This window comes from Ipomoea nil, unplaced genomic scaffold, assembly GCF_001879475.1.
Source record: "Ipomoea nil cultivar Tokyo-kokei standard unplaced genomic scaffold, Asagao_1.1 scaffold3394, whole genome shotgun sequence".
Classification (NCBI taxonomy): Eukaryota; Viridiplantae; Streptophyta; class Magnoliopsida; order Solanales; family Convolvulaceae; genus Ipomoea; species Ipomoea nil.
In genome coordinates, this window is record NW_017619822.1 from 836,324 (window position 1) to 856,275 (window position 19,952).

Sequence of the window (19,952 nt, forward strand, 5' to 3'; positions counted from 1 at the left end):
GCATAAAACAAAAATGACACAATTAACATTATTCTGATTGTCTATGGAAATCTCACACTACATACAATAATGTTACATGTTATAGTTTAATTGTTGAGAGACTGGGATTTTCATACATAAATTTTATAATTTATTTGTTTTTGTCATATTTTGTAAGAATCTCATTTTCTCAGATGCATTATGAGATATTCGAAAACACACCCTTAGTTATTTACGATTTGGCTCTAAATGAATCTAATTGTTATACTATGGACTATGATTCATATTGTGAACCCTAACTCAAAATTTTTTTTTTTTTGGTCTTGAAAGAGGGTGATACCTAGAAAAACTAACTAAACCTCTGTCCTCTGTTTTCACTCCGGAGTGAGCCACGAGAGAACCTGGCACCTAAACGCTCTTGTTGCATGGCTTCTCGGAGAGCTTGAGGTGGTTCCGTCAGCAAACGTACTCCAATCTGGTGCGACAAGGTCATCAAGGCTAGCTGATCAGCTATTGTGTTCTGCTCTCTGTAAACGTGCTTGAAGGTCACTTCTTCCAGCCTCCTCGCCTCAATGAGGCAACACGAGTAATGTTATCTCTATGTCCTTCATCTCTGTTAAGGCTATTTACAAGGGCTAAAGCGTCACTTTCTACCACCAGCTTCCTCGCGCCAACGTGACTCGCCAACCTAATTCCTTGTAGCACCGCCGAGGCCTCAGCTTCATCCGCCTGGCACCTACCTTCCTATGTTATACGTGAATCCTCCTTGCCACTCCCCATTCTCGTATCTCAGAATGCCTCCACAGCCCGTTACTCCACTCTCTTTTCTACAACTGTCCACATTGACTTTCATCCAGCCCATAGGGGGTTTCTCCCAAGCTTCTGACTCAGAGCTACTTGCGCTGGCCCCTCCTTTGATCCTATGATTCTCGAAAGCCGCCTTAACCTCTCCACGTCATAGTTAAGAAGCCAGTCTCTTTCATTCTAGAGGCATGGATATATGTCTGAACACTTCACATCGTTCCTCCACTTCCAGAGCCACCAAAGCCTAACTCAAAATTTGTGTTTACATTTAACAATTTTTGTACATATAAATAAATGTGAAGGCATTTTTCTTTTTATGGTTAGGTATGAGCTTACTCGATTACTTAGCCCTAAATTTGAACAATTAATAATTTCTATTTTTTCTTTTACTTCTTATATATATATTTTTTATGAACGAATAAATCAAAGCCCCGAAAATTATACAAAAGAGCCAATTTAACCGTTTTTGGTAATAAGCTAAACGAAGAAAATACAGAAGCTGATGAGCAAAGTAAACCTCTGAAGATAAAGCATCCGCGACACGGTTTGTTTCACGATAAACATGAACAATTGATGATGAATCCGACTAAGCGCACAAAACGCACTCTTCACGGGATCAATATTGTGGACGAGGTAACATAACGAACCAGTGCAAGAGAATCAACTTCAACCTGTGCCAGCATCATAGATGCCGTATCAAATTTGAAGGCAATTAACATAATTATAGACACATATGATAATTACAAAATAATAAATTGCTAACTGCAGCATTCAAAAAAAAATTGATAAATGCAGGTACAAAATATGTTAATTAAAATCACATAGGATGCTGTTTAACATGTTATGTGTATGCAGTTAACATATTTTATATCTGCAGTTAACAATTATTATGCGTATATAATTACTATGTGATGTGTTTTTAATTTGTTTACATATATAAAAATGAACAGAATGTATCAATTGCAGATACAGAATCTTAAATGTTATTTTTAGACTAGAGTGTATAATATAATTTGTCTAATGAATCTGATGATGATTTAGGTGTGAGGGGTATTATAGACTTTTGTACTCCCATGTCACTGCATAAATCGAGATATTCACTCCCAAACCAAAGCGACCATTTCAGACACACATTTCTCTCTCTACACACACAACATAGCGCAGCAATTGTAGCCGGAAAATTCTCATCGGAGAATTTCGAAGATGTCGTGGCAAGCCTACGTCGACGATCACCTTATGTTCGAGATCGAGGGCAACCACCTCTCCTCTGCCGCAATCCTCGGCCACGACGGCGCCGTCTGGGCACAGAGCTCCAACTTCCCTCAGGTCTTTTATTACCGCATCTAATACCATCCTCATTTTATTTGACTATATGTGTGGTGCTGTTTAGAGATCCGATCAAATCGCAACTTTTACTGTGATTGATCACATATGCGAGGCTGTGATTGCATGTTGATTTGTATTTCGATATAATATTGCGGGTCAGCTGATTTGATCTGACGATCCGAAAGTTATCAAATGATTTAAGTTTTATTTTTATTTTGATTAAAAATTAAAAACTTACCCCTGTTTTTTTTCTGATGCTATTTCACTGCTTTGGATCCGATGTTAATGATCTGCAATAAGATTGGTTGGTTTTCAAATTTTGTGAAATTTTTGGATTTGATTTGAAAATTTTATGTTAAGGTTTATTTGGGCATTTCAAAATTGTGTCTTTGTAAAAGATAAAAGGCTTTTTGATTTAAAAATTCTAACCTTCACACTTACACACAACTATAGTCAAGCTATTTTAAACTGTTCATTTTGTACCAACATTTGAATCTTGGTGTAATTTTAGTTAATTTTTAACTGGATTCAGGAAAGGCCCAACTCTCATACAAGAATCTGTCAAATCTAAAAAAGACTCCATTTTGTTTTCTCATCAAACACTACTTATATGAAACAATCTATTGGATTCAGGTGTAACGAATGTTTTTGCATAGATTATATTATAGTAAATTTAATATATTTGAAGGGAATTTCAGTTTTATCCTCAACCTGGAAAAAAAATCAATCAGTTTTATCCTCAACCTGGAAAAAAAAAAATCAATCTTTATTTTTAATAACATGGCAAACTTTTTAGTTAATTTAAGTCAAATTCAAATTCAGGGGCGGATCCAGAAATCGGGGCGAAAGATTAAAAACCAATGAGATATTTTGAAAAAAATACTTAGAGGCGAGTCATATATATTTTTAATTTAGATGAAAAATTAAAATACATCGAAATGAGATAAAAAAAATATTCAAAACAAAATATGAAATATAATTAATTAGATCAAATAATTATATCACTATTAATATTAAAAAATGAGATTTAAAAAAACAAAATGTTACAAATAAAAAATTCAATTAGAATTAATCTCACTATAAATTCATGCGGTAGGATTTGAACCCCTGATATTTAGAAAAAAATCAAATATCTTACCATCTAAGCTAACTCATCTTTTGGTTAAATTTATGTAATTTAGTATTTATAAGTTAACTATGTATACACAAGGGACCTATACATACACTATATATAAATGGGATGGGAGTGGGGGGGAGGGGGGGAGCTGCCCCCACTGCCCCCATTGTGGCTCCGCCAATGGTCAATTTGGAATTTTTAGGTGCTGTTAAACTATTGGTTAGAATTACATCTACATTTCATGTTTTGGTACTAAATTGTCAACATTAAAAGGCTGGACTATATTTGCAAAAAATCACAAAGGTTTGGATTTTTTCACTAATAGGCCAAACGTAAACTGAAACATTTGTTAAAACTGAGTGATAAGAGTGTGTGTGTATACAAAATAAGTGATAGCAGAATTTTTGATTGAGTTCACTTGAGTGTATACATATTCGTCACTAATAGGTACTCTTCAACCCTCAAGTTTTGGACTGTGTAAGTTTATGGGTAGTTTTTTATTGATTGTGTTAATGTGATAAGATGAAAATAATCTTGTACTTGTTTTTGTTTTGGTTGGACAATTTCGTGGTTGCGTGTAGGGCTCAGTAATTATTTGGTTTTGCACGTCTTGCTGTTCATGAACTAACACTTTGGGTTTTGATATTGTAGGTCAAACCAGAAGAAATTTCTGCAATCATGAAGGATTTTGATGAACCTGGCTCCCTTGCTCCAACTGGGTTGTACCTTGGTGGGATAAAGTACATGGTGATTCAAGGTGAGGCAGGGGCTGTTATTCGAGGAAAGAAGGTATCATCTTAAACTTGTATTCTAATTGTAGTGTGAAATATGAATATAGACCTATTAAAAGATACAGGAAATGGAATGTAGACACTAGAGAAAAAGAGAATGTCGTTGAGTATATAACCATTAATGTGCAATCCAACTATCAGCTTAGGCTTTTAGTTGAGATGGAGCACATGCTTCAATTTGGTATCAGAGCCAAGAGACTATGGTCTACGTGTTGCTTCAATTAATGTTTTGTGCTTTCTGATATTCTTAATATGTCAGCATATCTGTTAATTACGACCCATAGTTTTCGTTCTCAAGATTGGGTGTGACTTGTGAGGGGTGATGGGTCTCCTGCGTTTAAAATGAACCACAAGAACAGTTTGCCCCTGTGGTTTATGACGAACCACAAGAGTACTTTGTCTCCTTTGTATCGTATGAAAGGCTATCTTTTATTCTTTAAAAAAGTTTAATGCTTCATCAGTGCTTACTTTTAATGCTATGAAATTATTTATCCAGGGACCTGGTGGCGTTTGTGTTAAAAAGACTGCTCAGTGCTTACTCATTGGGATATATGATGAGCCAATGACTCCAGGGCAATGCAACATGGTTGTTGAAAGGCTCGGTGATTATTTGCTTGAACAGGGCTTTTAGTCATTATTATGGTGGGTACTTCACTGCAGATTTTTCTATTTGCCATATTAATGAACTTCACCTAATTGCCTGCATATGAAATTGTTGCAGTGGTATTTTGAGCCAAACAATTTAAGATTGTGGTTTCTTGCTGATGGCACATAGCCAGTAGTGGTAGATACAATTTCCCCATGGATTCAAAGAGAGTATTATTTCCTTTGTGCTTTTCCCCCCTTTGGAAGGTGATTTGATGATTTCATGCAAGAATGTAAGATAATTATTTTGATTGGGTTTCTTTTTTTATTTTTTTAAATTGGACCCTTGGATTTGACTGCTGCAGTACTTTAATATATGATTTTATGTAAATTTTCTTGTGGAACTTTTTTTTTTTTTCCTTCCTCCATCTTTGCCGTAGTTACTAGTGAAATAATTTATGTAAAAAAAAAAGGTAATCAGACTATGTGGCCTAGTTAGTGTTTAAGAGGCAGATGCCTAGTTGTCTTACTGCCTAGACACGATTATGGTGATACGTTAAGCGGTTGGTCGGCGTCAACTAATCGACATTTAGACGAAATTTTTATAACACTGATTGTAATGTATCAAAATACGCTAATGCTACAATTATAGATGGAAATCAGCGGTGCGCCTTTAAAAATCATTTCCTTGTCGGGGAGGGAATTTTTCTTGGGATCCCAAATAGGGAGATTTGTGGGTTGGGATGCAAAGAGGGAATAACTTATTTTGCTTTAGTATTATTCAACTCCCTATTTCAATGCTGCCATTCCCTTAGAGCATCCACATCAGTTGGGGAGAATTGAGAGATAATGTAAAGAGTGATTAGGAAAAAGAACGTGGGAGGGGAGAGAAAAAATAAATAAAAAAATTAAATTAAAAATTTTAAAATAAAAAAATGCTGTAAACAGACACGTCTCCGGGTGCGTGCGTTGGCGCTTAGCAGCGCTTGTCCCTTTTCTTTTTTTTTTTTTTTTTCTGCCATTATCTTGACATTTGCAGGAGGATTATTTTTGGTATTATCTTTGCTTCCCATATGTTGAAGTGCATATTAATGTACTATTATCTCCCTATTATGCTTTGGTGTGGATGCTCTTAGGCGATGTTGGTTTATACAAAAAAAAAAAAAAAAAATGAATACAGCGGGCATATTGAACAACAAAACAATAATAGGTGTATTCCAGAATATTTTTGAAAAAACTACAATATGTGTTCAACAGGGAAACAACAATCAAAATAATGTATATTTTTGAAGAAACTAGAGTATATGTTGAACAAGTAAACAACAATCAAAATAATGTACTATTACCGCAAGTAAAAAAAAAAATCTTGCCAAGCCGAGGCTGCCGTTGTCAACGCCGTGAACCGCCGCAGTCGTGAACAGCCGAACGTCAAACAACACAACTATTTCTCAATACACAAAAATCATTGATACAAAGTACACAAACAAAAAGGGTGAAAAGGACTTGAGAGGGACCACAAATATTGAAGAAAATGATGTGTCCAATGCAGAAATTTGAAGAAAACTACCACGAAGAGGAGTGTAAATGTGGAGGAAAAGCCAATAAATAATTGTGGTATTTACGGAGTATTTAGGTATTAATGGTAGTAAATAAGGTAGGTGTACTGTCCACTTACCGTATTTACTGTCATTATTTCAAAAAATAAATGGAAAAGCTACAATGCTAAATCGAAATCGTTAGACGTGACTGAAGGCAATAATGCCAAAGGAAAAGTCGACATTCCCTTTTGCGTAACCCAGCATTAAAATTGGGACCTCGAGCCTCGCTACTCCTTATAAGTTAGAAGGGAACACATGTGGTGAGTAGAAATTGTATTCATAGGAACTAGTTTACCTCTTTAAAACAACTAATTGGAATTTTTTATTCAATTAAAATAAAATATTTAAACAAGCAATTATCAATAAACAAGAGTAATGCAAGTACTGAAATTTAAGGAGTAAAAATTCTAACTAAAGATATATTTTTCACAAGGATTCTACACAATAGGTCATGGTTGCAAAATTAAGCACAATGATTGTAAAGCAAATTAAACTTTGTTAAAGCAACCTGAACAATTGCCCATACCCTAATATTTTCTAAATTAGTTAATGGCCCAAAATGGCTGTTAGCTGATAGTTGTTAGCTGATTGTGTTAATTAGAGAGTATAAGTAGTTAATAACATTAGTTGATGGTAGAAAAGTGTTTGGTAAATTAGCTGTTAGCTGATAGCTATTTGGTATAATTTCTTTTCTCAAAAAGCTAATTGAAAAAGTTGCCTGGAGTATCTTTTTGAATTTTAGCCTTTTGAAGTTGTAAAAAGCTAATTAACCAAACATTTATATTGATATTTAAACTAAATCAAACAATTAATAGTGGTCAAATAAACCAAAATTGGCCTATAGGCCAATTTTTTACCAAACAGGGCCAATAACTTACCAAATAATTACTCCAAAAACCTCATAAGATAATCCATCAGCATTCGGAATTAGAAAGACCCAAGTCTTGATCCACAAACACACAATGCGATACACATTGATTAATGCTAAGTACCACTAGATTAAAATAACAATAAGGAAGATTATTGATAATTCTAATTGACAAACGATTATCTAGATTAAAATAACAATGGGAAAGATTGATAATTTGAATGAGCAAATGATTATTTAGCACATTAAGAATGTCACTATTCAATAATACTTAAATAATTATGGAATCAAAGCACGAGAAATTGATAAATACTTACAATAATGAGATTAAGAATGAACTTACTATTGAAATTGAATTATAGCTTCAACAATCCTTAGCTAGATAAAATGGGTTCAACCATTGAAATCTAAAAGGATCTCAAAACAAAGAAGAAAAGAGAAAAAGTTTGATAATACATTCTAAAATGTTCTAAAGATAGATTGATAATAGTTCTATTTTTTTTTTTTTTTTTCAAGCTAATTAGACGCCAAAAATGTCTAGAGGCTAGGAGGTTGATATGGTGGAATTTCTTCAATGGTGGATTTGAGTGTGGTTGCGGTGGATGATCCAATTCTAATATAAATCAAATGACTTGTTAAGTGTTAAGTTGTTATAACTTCTCCTCCTTTGTCTCTCAATATATTTTATCAAATTACATACAAAACTATTCATCCAACTCAAATAATAATAATAATAATAATAATAATAATAATAATAATAATAATAATAATAGTAATAATTATTATTATTATTATTATATTATATATATTATATTATTATATTATTGAGTCCCTGAACAATTAAAAATTATATTAAATTGACAGTAAACTATACTTAGCTTCTGTTTTTTTAAAAACAAATTTTAAATACTCATGATTTTTTACAAGGTGGGATATATGTGCTATGCTTTCTCAAACATTTTCAGCCCAGAGTCCATCAATAACCACCCATTTGGAATAATAATCGCGATGTCATCGCACTACATGATAGTTGGCACTATACTTCAGTTTAATTACACGATTTAAAATTGTTTAAAAATTCAATTACAATGTTCTTTTTTAATTGGATGATCCAATTATATTATTGCATGTAATTAAATGTCATATTTCACTTCTGTGGCTCTCCCGGAAGGAATGTCATATGACCGAATTGAATATCAATGGTGCGGTATTAATTTTTTGAGTGTAACAAATAGAGAAAATATATAACAAATATTATTTTGTAATATAGTCAATAATACCAAAAAAAAAAAAACAAAAAAAAAAAAAAGAGGAAAAGAAGAGGTCATACTTCATTCTTGTTGAAGAAAAAATATGCACCGTTAATTAGTTATGGTTTTACCCCCGATCATTTTGGTTAGAGGGGTATTACGGACTTTTGTCCTCCAATCTCACTCCATAAATAGGGATACTCACTCCCATTTCAATTCATCAATACAAACACATCTCTCTATTCACAAAGCACAACTATCAATTATCATATTCGCCGGAAAGTTTTCATCGGAAAATTTCGAAAATGTCGTGGCAAACTTACGTCGATGAGCACCTTATGTGCGATATTGAGGGCAACCACCTCACCTCTGCCGCCATCCTCGGCCTCGACGGCAGCGTCTGGGCCCAGAGCTCCGCCTTCCCCCAGGTGATCTTCTATTACCGCATTTACTATATGCGTGTGTGTTGGCGATTAGGGATCCGATTAAATGGTAACTTTGTACAATGATCGATCAAATATACCGAGTTATATTATGATCGCATGTTGATTTGTGTTTCCAATATATTGGATCCGACGTGATAACAGGATTGGTTGGTTTTCAATTTTTATGAAAATTGTTATATTTGATTTGATATGATGAAAATAATCTTCTGCTTTTTGGTTGGATGATTTCGGATCACTAATTAATTGTGTTCATGAACTAATACCAATCACTTTTGATTTTGATGTTGTAGTTAAAAGCAGGAGAAGTTTCTGCAATCATGAAGGATTTTGATGAACCTGGGTCTCTTGCTCCAACTGGGCTCCACCTTGGTGGCGCAAAATACATGGTGATTCAAGGCGAGCCAGGGGCTGTTGTTCGTGGAAAGAAGGTAATATCTTCAACTTGTTTTCTAATTCTTAGTAGGAAATAGGAATACAGATCCATAGTTTTCCTTCTCAAAATTGGCTGGATTTTTCTCTGTTTTAACACTATGTAATTATTTATCCAGGGACCTGGTGGCATTTGCATTAAGAAGACTAGCCAGTGCTTGCTGTTTGGATTATATGATGAGCCAATGACTCCAGGGCAGTGCAACATGGTTGTTGAAAGGCTTGGTGATTATTTGGTTGATCAGGGCTTTTAGTCATTTTCAGCTATCAATTCAAGATTCTGGTTTTCTTCTGCAGATGATGAAGTAGTAGTAGTAGATATAATTCCCCCCTGGGTTCAAGGTGTATTACCCTTGTGTTTTTTCCCCTCCTGGAAGGGTGATTTGATGATATAATTATTTTGATTCGTTTTTTTATTTTTTATAATTGGATGTTTTGGATTTGACTGCTGCACTGCTGCAGTTCTTTAATATATGAATTTATGATTTTTATCTAATTTTTCTGGTAGAACTGTTTTTTACTTTCTTTGCCCAGCTGCCTTATTTATGAGTTGTTATTGCATGGACCAATTGTATCAATCACAAATAAAGTACATTATTTGAGTATTGAAAATATATTATTTTGTATATTATCAAATAATGTCCATTCAATACACAAATAATATACATTTCGTATATTAGTATATTAAAAAATGTACCTATATTCATAGAAAGTATATTATTTGAGTATTGAAATTTTGTATCTTATCAAATAATATAAATTCAGTTAGTATATTAAGAATGTACTTTATATTCATAAACATTACTTGAAAATTAGAAGTACACAAAATAATGTTATATTCCATACACAAATAATATATTTTTTAATGTATTAAAAATGTACTTTGTATTCACGATTTACACAACTCTACATAGACCATAAGAGCATCCATATCATCGGTTTTTTCTCAATTTTTAGAATAGTGATTTTTCAAATGGAATACTAGGTTTTTTCTTAGTAGTTAGAATAGTGGTTTTTCATAGATGAAATACAAGATTTTTTCTCAGTTGTTAGAACAGTGATTTTTCATAGATGGAATACAAGGTTTTTAAACCCAGTTTTTTCTCGTGCAAAACAAGTTTTTTGCAGGAGAATGAAAAAAAAAATGCCAGATTACGTATTAGGCACACATTGCGACCACAATGGGTGCGTTAAAACTGATATGGATGCTCAAAGATTTGCCCTCCCCCCCCCCCCCCCCCCCCCCTTTTTTTTTTTTTAAATCAAAACAAATTCATTAATAATAAATAAGAACGGAGTTATTTTCACTTTTGGTCTCACGAGTATTGAATCATTTCCACATTAAATCATTGAGATTCTTTTATCCACATCTTTTTTCTCTTCTATTTTGCTTTGCAACTTAGAATCTTTTTTGTTTATGAAAAAAAAATAGCAGTTGCTACAAAGATATGACCTATACTATATATCATATCGTGACTGATTCTTTAGATATCCAGATAATGCGAAGTTGATGAGTTGGTTATTAGTTCTTCTCTAGTTATTAGTTCATACTATGGGTCTGGTTTAATCCTAACCCTAAAAAATCAACGAGTCACACACTAAGCATATCAATGATATCAAATGGTCAATCGAATTTCTAACACTTTTAAATCATTGCCACATTTGGTCCCCAACTATTAAAATTTTTAGATTTGCCACATTTGATCCCCGACAATTAAAATTTTCAGATTTGGTCTTACAATAAAGTTACCTCCAATTTTTTTATAAGTTAATATGGTGTTGAATTAATGATATTATGTTTACAGAATACAAATATTATATACAAACTTTAATAATGTTAAAATCGAATTTAAATAAATTAAAATTAGGGAAAATGACACTTCTTCCTCCTATGTTATATACTTATAGCATTTTCTCTCCCTGAATTATTCAAGTGGCTGTTTTTTCCCCTGAAATGTTAAATGGACATATTTACCCTTAAAATAAATATTTAAAATAAATATTTCATTTATTTTCCTTCTCCAACCAATTATGACAATGATTTGGTTCAAACCAAACAAACACTATAGCAACCAAACCGAAATATTCCAATTATAATTTAGAATCGAAACTCGATATTTAGAGTTTATTAAAATCGCGAACCGGAACGGACGATTCATGTTCCGAACTGAAAAAATAAAATACATTTATTTTTGAATTTAGACTATTTAAAATAAAAAATAAAATTTTAAAATAAAGACGGTTCAAAATCGCGAACCGGATCCAGAACCGCCGATTCACGGTTCAAGATCCAATTTTTTTATTCATAATTTTAATAAATTGAAATTCAAATATTAGGTTCTAGATCTGAATCATAACCGGAAACTTTTAATTCAATTGCTATAGTGTCCGGTTCAGTTTGGTCTGAACCGTGGTCATCCCTACGTATACGCAATAATTTGTTGGAGAAGTAAAATAAATAAAATGTTTACTTTAAGGGTAGAAATGTCAATTTAATATATCAGGGGGGGGGGGGGGGGGGGGAAACCACCACTTTTAGAATAATTGAGGGGGCTAATGTGCTTACCTAAATAATTGAGGGAGAAAAATGGCTACAAGTATATAACTCAGGGGGAAAAGTGTCATTTTCCCTTAAAATTATATTACAAATTTAAATTTACAAACACGGAATGTTTTGTACAAAAATTACAATTTATTTAATTAGAAGGGAGATTAGTTGTTAATTTTGTGATTAGAGAATCACCCGATCAAATCTAAAAATTTTAATAGTCAGTGATCAAATGTAGTAAGAATTTAAAAGTTGTGGGATAAATCTGAAAATTTTAATAGTTAGTGACCAAATGTGGCAAGGATTTAAAAGTCATGGGATCAAATCTGAAAATTTTGATAGTTAATGACCAAATGTGAAAATAATTTCATACTTGTGGGACCAAAAGTGAAAATAACATATAAGAACATTTACAACAAAGTTCAATAGAATGAAAAAACATTTCTTATAATCTGATAGAGAAACAACCTCCCTAATTAAATTATAGAAAATTTTGAATCGCTGATTGATTTACAAATTGAAAGTCGAAATTCTAAAGGAACTTAAAAGCATCTACAACATTATTATGTAGCTAAAATGTGTCATTGAACATGAATATTTTGCCCATTATTTATACTAGTATTTGTCCCGTGCGATGCACGGAAAATATGTTATAAAAATATACACTATATAAGATTTATTCATATATAAAATTTTTGTTATTTAATAATTATTATGTGTGAATTCCTATGATAAAATTATGAACATAAATATATTTACAATTAAAATAATATTTAAGGTGTGTGATTACTACAAATCATAAACTATATTAAAAATTTAGTACATAGTATTTAATATTATAAATTTTTAAAAACTTAGTAAACTACAATAGTAATTGAATTACAATTTTAGAGTCACCACGGATCAAAATTTTTAGACCTTTGAGATTTCTAACTCTAGATGTAGCAACATACAATTGACCTTTAAAGACCAAAATCACAATCTTAGTTAGAACATTGATTTTTTTTCTTCCAAATACTATCAAATTAAGTGTGTAATCAATAAAAGATGAGAACTAATAATTCGAGAATATAATCTAAATGTTACTAAGCCTACTTCACGTCAATTAAGTTGGAGAGTGTTGTTGGATAGTATTCGATGAATCCACGAATAACGCATCTTTGTCTCCGTAGTCCTTAATATGCACATCAATAATCTTAAATATTAAGTCACATAGCTATGCTATATATTAATTTCAAACTTATGGACTTTGGGATTGCATGCATGCTTCTTAAAGCCATATGACTTTAAGATGTGAAAATTAAATGCAACATTTAATTTTCACATCTTAAAGCCCATTTAATTTTCACAAGACTTTCACATCTTAAAGCCATATGGTCTTGTGAAAATTAAATGCAACATTCAATTTTCACAAGACCATATAATTTTATTATATATAGATAGATGTGGTGAAATTAAAAAGTGCTACACGTTAAACAATAGACAGAAAGTGAAATTATTGTTGGGACCATAAATCTTGTATGGGGCAGTACCAATTGAGGCCCGAATAAGAAACAGATCCTTCTATGGCCTATCCATGTTCCAACCAATTATTATACATACTGTAGACCATTAGACCATGGTCCACATTTACAATAAAAATGGACAAATAAATTTATTTTTAGCATATTAAATGTTCAATTTCAGTATATTAAATGATATTTTTTGAAGTTCATTTTTTAATGTGACTAAAAGTCCATTTTAAGTAATATATATACTCAAAAACAAATCTTTAATATATCATTTCTTTTAATCAAATCATGAGATGTCTTAAACAGATCCTAATAGTAGAAGGCCTGTACCATATTCAGACTAATACCCATTCGCACTAGGCCAGCCTAATTAAAGGGCAAAGTGCTGACCAATTTTTCTATTCAAGAGAATGTTCAAAATCCCAAACTCCCTTATCAGGGTGCACGGCCACTCACGCCAACCAAGCTGATTACCTTATAATATACATATCATTGAAAATAAGTAGACTGAAGAAAAAAACCAAAAAGTTTTTTATGCCACAAAAGCACACTGGTTTTGCACAACAGTTCCAGTCTGTTTCTTCTCATCAAGACATACATATTGGACAGAGCTCATTCTTTACAGAAATAGAGAGCTTCATGAATTAATAGAATAGAATCATAGATGATACATCTACTACATCTTGGCATGAAACTGTTCCACCATGTCCTAGGAAGAACCTATGTTCAGTTCATCGTACAAAATTGTGCCAAGATTGCCTGCAATTGAAACCTCGTACACCTCGATCTGAAGTTGAATTTCGCTTCATAACACATATGTAGCGGCCGGGGATGGATGGTGCTTTGCTGGATGATGTTACCTTAATAATAAAAGACTACGCTAAAGAAGAGAAGGAGAAAAGGCGCGAGTGAATGCAAAGAAACTCTTCGTGCTGACGATGATGATGCTCTTGTCGGGCTGGCTGTTGCATTGCTAGCTGCAGTAGCAGCTTTACTCCTGTTAAATGTAAAATATAAAAACAAGTTGAGTTTAACAAGAACAATAAATAACAATAATGGCAGAAAGATAAAGAAGACAAGATTTACGTGGTTCAGCAATGTGCCAGCGTCCACGGGAGTGAAACAATTCATGTGATGGTGATAGTGCTGATACGACCCTTAGGGATACAACCAATATATTTATTGGCATCTAATCCCTGTACAATGGGTCTAATCCAAATTGTTTCACTCATTTTCCTAGTATGAGACAAACTCATATTGGTACATCACACTTACCCCGTGGTCATGTAGAGACAGTTGTCGTAGCCTGCAAAAGCATCATAGAGAACGGGGTGAGAGCAATTTTGACGAGACTGTTTAAAGATAGATTAGCAGATCCAAAATCAGTTTAAACATTGGCAATGTGGACCATGGTCGATAGTATAATTTGCCTCGGTAGGGGCAAGAGAGAAGCAAAGCAAAGGTAACTAACAATTGATATCAAAAAATTGGAAAAAAAACACATTTTTGTACACTTACTTGGGTTCTTATTCGTTCTAACACCGACTCCTCCAAAGCTGCAAGCGACATCCGTAGCTCCATTCTGTTGGTAGTAACTGTTGAACGCAAACGAGGCATGAGAAACAAGATTGTCGGGCTCGAAGCAAGGCTGACTAGGCTGTATGGCCGAGCAGTCCACATTGCCAGAGCCACAAGCCCAATTCAAAGCATTCTCCAAATCAGCTTCAGATGCTGTCGACGAAGCAATGCACCACGTTCCATTCGAGCTAGTGAGGTTGGCACCTGTACTAACATCCACCGCCCCTTTCCCGGTGAAATCCAAGTTGTAGACGCTCGTTTGGTCCGGGAAAAACAAGCCCCAGTTCCTCTCGGATTCTAAACCAGGTTTCCTATTCTCATTGAACAGCGAAAAGATGTAAACATCAATATCCTCCCCGGGTTTCGCTGGGGTACCCGTGTTATTAATAACATGTCGAATCAAGTTCGTGTTGTAGGTTTGTGCATTATCTGGAGTGGCAGCCGTCTCTTTAGGGGACCCTTTAGAAGGCCAGCCGGTTTCCGTCACCATGATATTAATCGTTCTAAAATTCAGAGCCATCAAAGCATAGTAGATGGCATCGAGCTGAGCATCGAGCATATTTGTGTATAGCAAACCGGTATTGGGATCAATTACCTCCGAGGATGACTCAAATAGAGCATAGTCTAGGGAGACATTGGTCGAGGAATCTCTATACGCATAGTATGGATATATGTTAACCAAGAAAGGCGACCGGTTTTCAGCAAGGAATTCCAACAAGGGTTTCAGGAAATAAGCATGGCTACTATTAAAAGCCCCGGCAGAAGGCGGGAACGATCGAGATAAAACGCCCAAGGAATGCGTAGTCGAAACCTTGATCCTCTTGTGGAGACCGGCTTTTCGTAGAGATGTGAATACGTTCTTCATTGCGGGTACTACCATGGCAGATACATTGCTTGAGGCTTCTGTGACTTCAGCACCGACGGTTATAGAAGTGATTTTCGTCGCGGGGTAGTATGGAAGGATGCTGTTCTTCAACCACGTATCGGCATTGGATTGGAATTGGGAAAACGGTAACAAGTCCGAATTTGGAATTCCGATCATGAGCTCAATTCCAGTATTCGCAAACGCCTTGAGAACTTGGATGTTCGAATCATATATCCTCACATACTTAATATTGTGTTGTTGGATAAGCTGTACCGCTTTATCCGGGGTGGGAAGATCGTCCGCATTCCTTCCATAGCAGACTCCAATTTTGCTTCCTCTGCAGATACCTACGTTTACGTAATCAACAAATTCAATAGTTGAAGTAAGCTACTAAGCATAGCCAAAAAGGAATTCGAAAATTCAATAATGTAATAATTCAGTAATCTCAGGCAAGAATATTTTTTGGACAGCATCTATCCATCCAACTATCAACTTAGACTTTTAGTTGAGATGGAATACATGCTTCAATTTAGTATCAGAGTCATGCCAAAGGTCATAGGTCGGCTTTGATTCTTTCTGAGAGGCAAAGTTAGACCACAACTGGCCAATCCCTCAACGACCATATTTTCAGCCACAATCCCGTATAAGTGCCCCTCGTTGGAGCTACTCAAATGCTTGAACGGGACCATGAATAACAGAACAATAATTACTCAACCAAAACCAATGGCATTTAAAAATTACTAACGAAAATACCATTTTAAGCTTCTATTTATTACTAGGCCAATTTTTAGCTAGAGTGGTCCACAACTTACACCATATCAGCTGGCAATTGAAAGCAAAAGGGGTAATTGGTACACATAGCTACCTGGATTCTATCAACAATGTTCATATCATAATACACTAATGCTCTCTTATACCAACACACTTGTATTCAAATGATTACCATTATGAACAGTTATCACATGACCATTAATATATTATGATATGAAATCATTAATATGTGCATATGCATAGCTTTGTGAACCAGGATGAATGCAAGCACCCTGGTTTTCATCACCTGACTGATTAAAATATAGATCATCCCGGGCCACCATAAAAATAATGCATTCTAGCTGGCTAGCAGACTGGCCCCCCAAAATTCCAATTGAGAAACCACCAAATGCTAATGCAACCACCATTACACAATACATTAATAATGCAGGTACATCTATGAGTATGTTTGGCAGAACTTATTTAAGAGCTTATAGCTTATTTTAAGCTACTAATAAGCTATAAACTCGGTTTGGTAATGTTCTTAAAACAAGCTGTAGCTTAAAATAAGAGCTTATTTTAAAACACTGCCTAAAGTAGTGTTATAAGGTTAAACTGTAAAGCCATTCCATTAGTAGGCAGTAATTGGGGGGGGGGGGGGGAGGGGGTGAGGGGGGGGGGGGGTGGGGGTATTGAATCAGTGACTGAGAGTTGGGGCTGCTGATAGGGTGGAAGAGATGACTGCAAGGTGTGTCAACCAAACATGGAGTGGAGGACATATTAGTTTTCTCCCCTAAACTTTGTTTAACAGATTAGTTGCTTTGTTTATACTATATGTTGTTGGTCTAAATCTGATAAAGAACACTTGAAGATTTCTTGATATTTAGGTAAAGAACCAGACTTGAGCTGCTGTTAGTGATAACTACAGTGAAATGTCGGTTCTCAGATATCACATTAAAACATAATCAAGTTAACACTATAAGAAGCAAAAACCACCTCAACAACAGCTAATCTTAGCAAGAAACCCAAATGAGAATTAACCTTGAAAACCCCAAAAAAAACAATAGTAGGAAAAAGGAGCAATTTTGAACATACCCAGAAGCAGCAAGAGCAAAGAACATGCAAAGATGAGTCTGAACCACATTCCCATTTCTTCTTCTTCTTCTTAAGTGCTTCTCCTTCACCCCCACTCTCTCTCTCTCTCTCTCTCCTCACTTCACTGTGTTTCTTTCTTGTTTACTGGCTTCTGCTGATGCTTTTGTTTTGTAACGTTGGTATTTTTGTTCTTGTTTTTGAGGATCAGAAGACTATAACGTCTCTCTGTACGGTAAAGGAGGGGGTGTCGGAGCTCGAGAGGAATAGTGACACGAGTGGGGGCTATGCTGAGTGCTGAGGCGTGACGAGTTTGCTTCGGGAAGTGAGCGTGTCAGCAGAGAGAAAGAGAAGCGGACTTGAGAATGAAATATTCAAAAGATTTAAGGAAGATGCATCGATTCCGCAGATTTTAAGGCTTTGGAGTACAAGCCTCGTAGTACAAATGGCTGATGTCTTGTCATAAATCTTTTGTTTTCTTACCCCAAAAGGGGTTCAGCCCTAAGAGGTCTCCACAGTCCGACCCGACAGAGCATGTGAGAAGATGTAAATTACACAGTGACTCAATGGGTTAGTAAGCAGGGCCAAATGTTGGTGCACACAAGGAATCTGTCCACTTTGAACATAATTCCCACACTGTGGTCGCCGAGGTTTGAACCTTGGTCTCTTACTTCAAATACTGCCCACTAAATCATTAAGCTAAGCCCGTGCGGGTAAATCTTTTGTTTTCTATAGTAGGGTTTAATGCAGGGCCGAATTTTGGGCTGTGCAAGCTGGGCTACCGCACCGGACCCAAAATTTGAGAGGGGCCTCAAATTTTAAAAGTTCAATATTTTATTTTTACCTAGTTAGTTTAGAAATAAAAATTAAAAGTTTTTAATTAAACCTAAAAGGCTTTATAAAAAAAATGGTAGGAACATGTATTTATTGTATTTTAACTTTGAGGTCTATGGTTCAAAACTTGTGCACACTATTATTATTATTTCATAATATGTCTATTTTTACTTGTGCATTGCACGGAAAAGATTTGTTATAATCTTTAAATTATAACAACGAATATTATATAGTTCAATTGATGAAATGAGTTGTATCGATTATGTTTTTTTATGTTATCCTTGCTTGAATTCGAGCAAATAATTGCCCAATTATCCGTGCAGTATGCGTGCGATGCACGGATAATTTTTTTGTGTTATATATTTTGATAATAAAATTACGGTATTAGTTTTAAAGATTTTAATTTTGGTAGGGCCTTATTTATTTACTCGAACAGGGAAACAAAAATCTAAAAACCGACCTTGATTTGATGGAGGAAGAAATGATAAAAGAATTGTAATTCAGTGAGAAAAGAATAAAGTAAAAATTTATTTTTCATTGAAATTTTTAATTCCAAATGGTTTTATACTCGGCTCGTCAAAGTATTTGAGATGATGTTTCATGGTAATTCAGTTGAACATAGAGTTTAGACTTTTGCTTATTGTATTGGGAGAATGTATCACGGTAAATCAGTTGCTTAATGTATTGGGGGGATGTATCATGATAATTCAATTGAACATAGAGTCTAGACCTTTGCTTATTGCGCATAAGGAGCCCCTCACTTTGAGAGGGGGATGTATCATGGTAATTCAGTTGCTTACTGTACTGGGATGATGTATCATGGTAATTCAGTTGCTTACTGTACTGGGATGATGTATCATGGTAGGGGTGTGGGGGGCCCTTAGGGTTGGGGTTCAGCCTTTGGAAGAATGATGTATCATGGTAATTCAGTTGAACATAGAGTCTAGACCTTTGCTTATTGCGCACAAGGAGCCCCTCACTTTGAGATGTCACTTTGAGAGGGCTGATCCCACACTGCCCGCTGTTGAGACTCAATCTTTAGTCATTCTTTCTAAACTTCACATCTGTGATCAACTGAGCTATCCATGCGGACTAAAAAGTGAAAATTTATATTACATTGTTTGGTAGACATAAATATAATGATGAAAAATTGAAAGGAAATAATGGAATGTTTGGTTAGATGTTGCAATTCAGTTACAGCATAATTCTCTGGTCACCAGAATTGCAATTCCCTCATTTTGTTGAATTGCAATTCATACCCTCCCATATGAATTGCAATTCAATGGGGAAAGGAAAGAGAAAAAGGAAGAAAAAGAATTTTTACCCTTGATTATTATTAGGGCATCCTCAATAGTGGAGACTTTGGTATGGTTTTTTAGGTGCCAAGTAGGAGAGATGAGGAGAAAAGTGATAAAGAAAAAAAAGTAAAAAACTAAAATGAAAAAAGATTTTTAATGGGGAAATTCTATTTGCACCACCCTATTTGCAATTTACACCACTTATTTAATAGGTGTAGTAGCTTTATAGGTGGTGCAAATACAAAAGTGCTATTTGCACCACCTCATTAAATATAGTCAAACA

General features: G+C 34.5%; 3 protein-coding genes across 4 annotated transcripts; 2 read left to right on the forward strand and 1 right to left on the reverse strand.

Annotated features, from left to right (window-relative positions):
* The first annotated feature begins 1,878 nt into the window (after positions 1 to 1,878).
* On the forward strand, positions 1,879 to 5,006 carry LOC109171134 (profilin-2-like). The gene is made up of 4 exons (XM_019320263.1): positions 1,879 to 2,109; positions 3,878 to 4,015; positions 4,514 to 4,659; positions 4,739 to 5,006. Exons 1-3 carry the CDS (start codon positions 1,987 to 1,989, stop codon positions 4,646 to 4,648), a joined length of 396 nt encoding a protein of 131 aa, XP_019175808.1. The 5' UTR covers positions 1,879 to 1,986; the 3' UTR covers positions 4,649 to 4,659; positions 4,739 to 5,006.
* Positions 5,007 to 8,525: 3,519 nt separating this feature from the next.
* On the forward strand, positions 8,526 to 9,689 carry LOC109171135 (profilin-like). Its single transcript, XM_019320264.1, has 3 exons — positions 8,526 to 8,746; positions 9,055 to 9,192; positions 9,313 to 9,689. The coding sequence occupies exons 1-3, from the start codon at positions 8,624 to 8,626 to the stop codon at positions 9,445 to 9,447; spliced, it is 396 nt and encodes a 131-aa protein (XP_019175809.1). The 5' UTR covers positions 8,526 to 8,623; the 3' UTR covers positions 9,448 to 9,689.
* Positions 9,690 to 13,760: 4,071 nt separating this feature from the next.
* LOC109171153 (glucan endo-1,3-beta-glucosidase 13) lies at positions 13,761 to 17,914 on the reverse strand. Of its 2 annotated transcripts, XM_019320290.1 has the most exons (5): positions 17,541 to 17,914; positions 14,771 to 16,042; positions 14,528 to 14,558; positions 14,098 to 14,249; positions 13,761 to 14,054 (listed from the first exon to the last, which is right to left on the reverse strand). In XM_019320290.1, the coding sequence occupies exons 1-4, from the start codon at positions 17,593 to 17,595 to the stop codon at positions 14,114 to 14,116; spliced, it is 1,494 nt and encodes a 497-aa protein (XP_019175835.1). In that variant the 5' UTR covers positions 17,596 to 17,914; the 3' UTR covers positions 13,761 to 14,054; positions 14,098 to 14,113. The 2 variants fall into 2 exon arrangements, with proteins under 2 accessions (XP_019175835.1, XP_019175834.1); XM_019320289.1 differs by having other exon boundaries at positions 13,761 to 14,249; positions 17,541 to 17,913.
* Between the last annotated feature and the right edge of the window lie 2,038 nt (positions 17,915 to 19,952).

Bases quoted from the DNA above. Each gene is read 5' to 3' on its own strand.
- LOC109171153 (XM_019320290.1), bottom strand. From the start codon at position 17,595: ATGGGAATGTGGTTCAGACTCATCTTTGCATGTTCTTTGCTCTTGCTG. The intron at 16,043-17,540 runs GTATGTTCAAAA...ACGTAAACGTAG, and splicing joins TTTGCTCTTGCTGCTTCTGG to GTATCTGCAGAGGAAGCAAA. The intron at 14,559-14,770 runs GTAAGTGTACAA...ATGCTTTTGCAG, and splicing joins TAGAACGAATAAGAACCCAA to GCTACGACAACTGTCTCTAC.
- LOC109171134 (XM_019320263.1), top strand. From the start codon at position 1,987: ATGTCGTGGCAAGCCTACGTCGACGATCACCTTATGTTCGAGATCGAG. The intron at 2,110-3,877 runs GTCTTTTATTAC...TTGATATTGTAG, and splicing joins AGAGCTCCAACTTCCCTCAG to GTCAAACCAGAAGAAATTTC. The intron at 4,016-4,513 runs GTATCATCTTAA...TTATTTATCCAG, and splicing joins CTGTTATTCGAGGAAAGAAG to GGACCTGGTGGCGTTTGTGT.
- LOC109171135 (XM_019320264.1), top strand. From the start codon at position 8,624: ATGTCGTGGCAAACTTACGTCGATGAGCACCTTATGTGCGATATTGAG. The intron at 8,747-9,054 runs GTGATCTTCTAT...TTGATGTTGTAG, and splicing joins AGAGCTCCGCCTTCCCCCAG to TTAAAAGCAGGAGAAGTTTC. The intron at 9,193-9,312 runs GTAATATCTTCA...TTATTTATCCAG, and splicing joins CTGTTGTTCGTGGAAAGAAG to GGACCTGGTGGCATTTGCAT.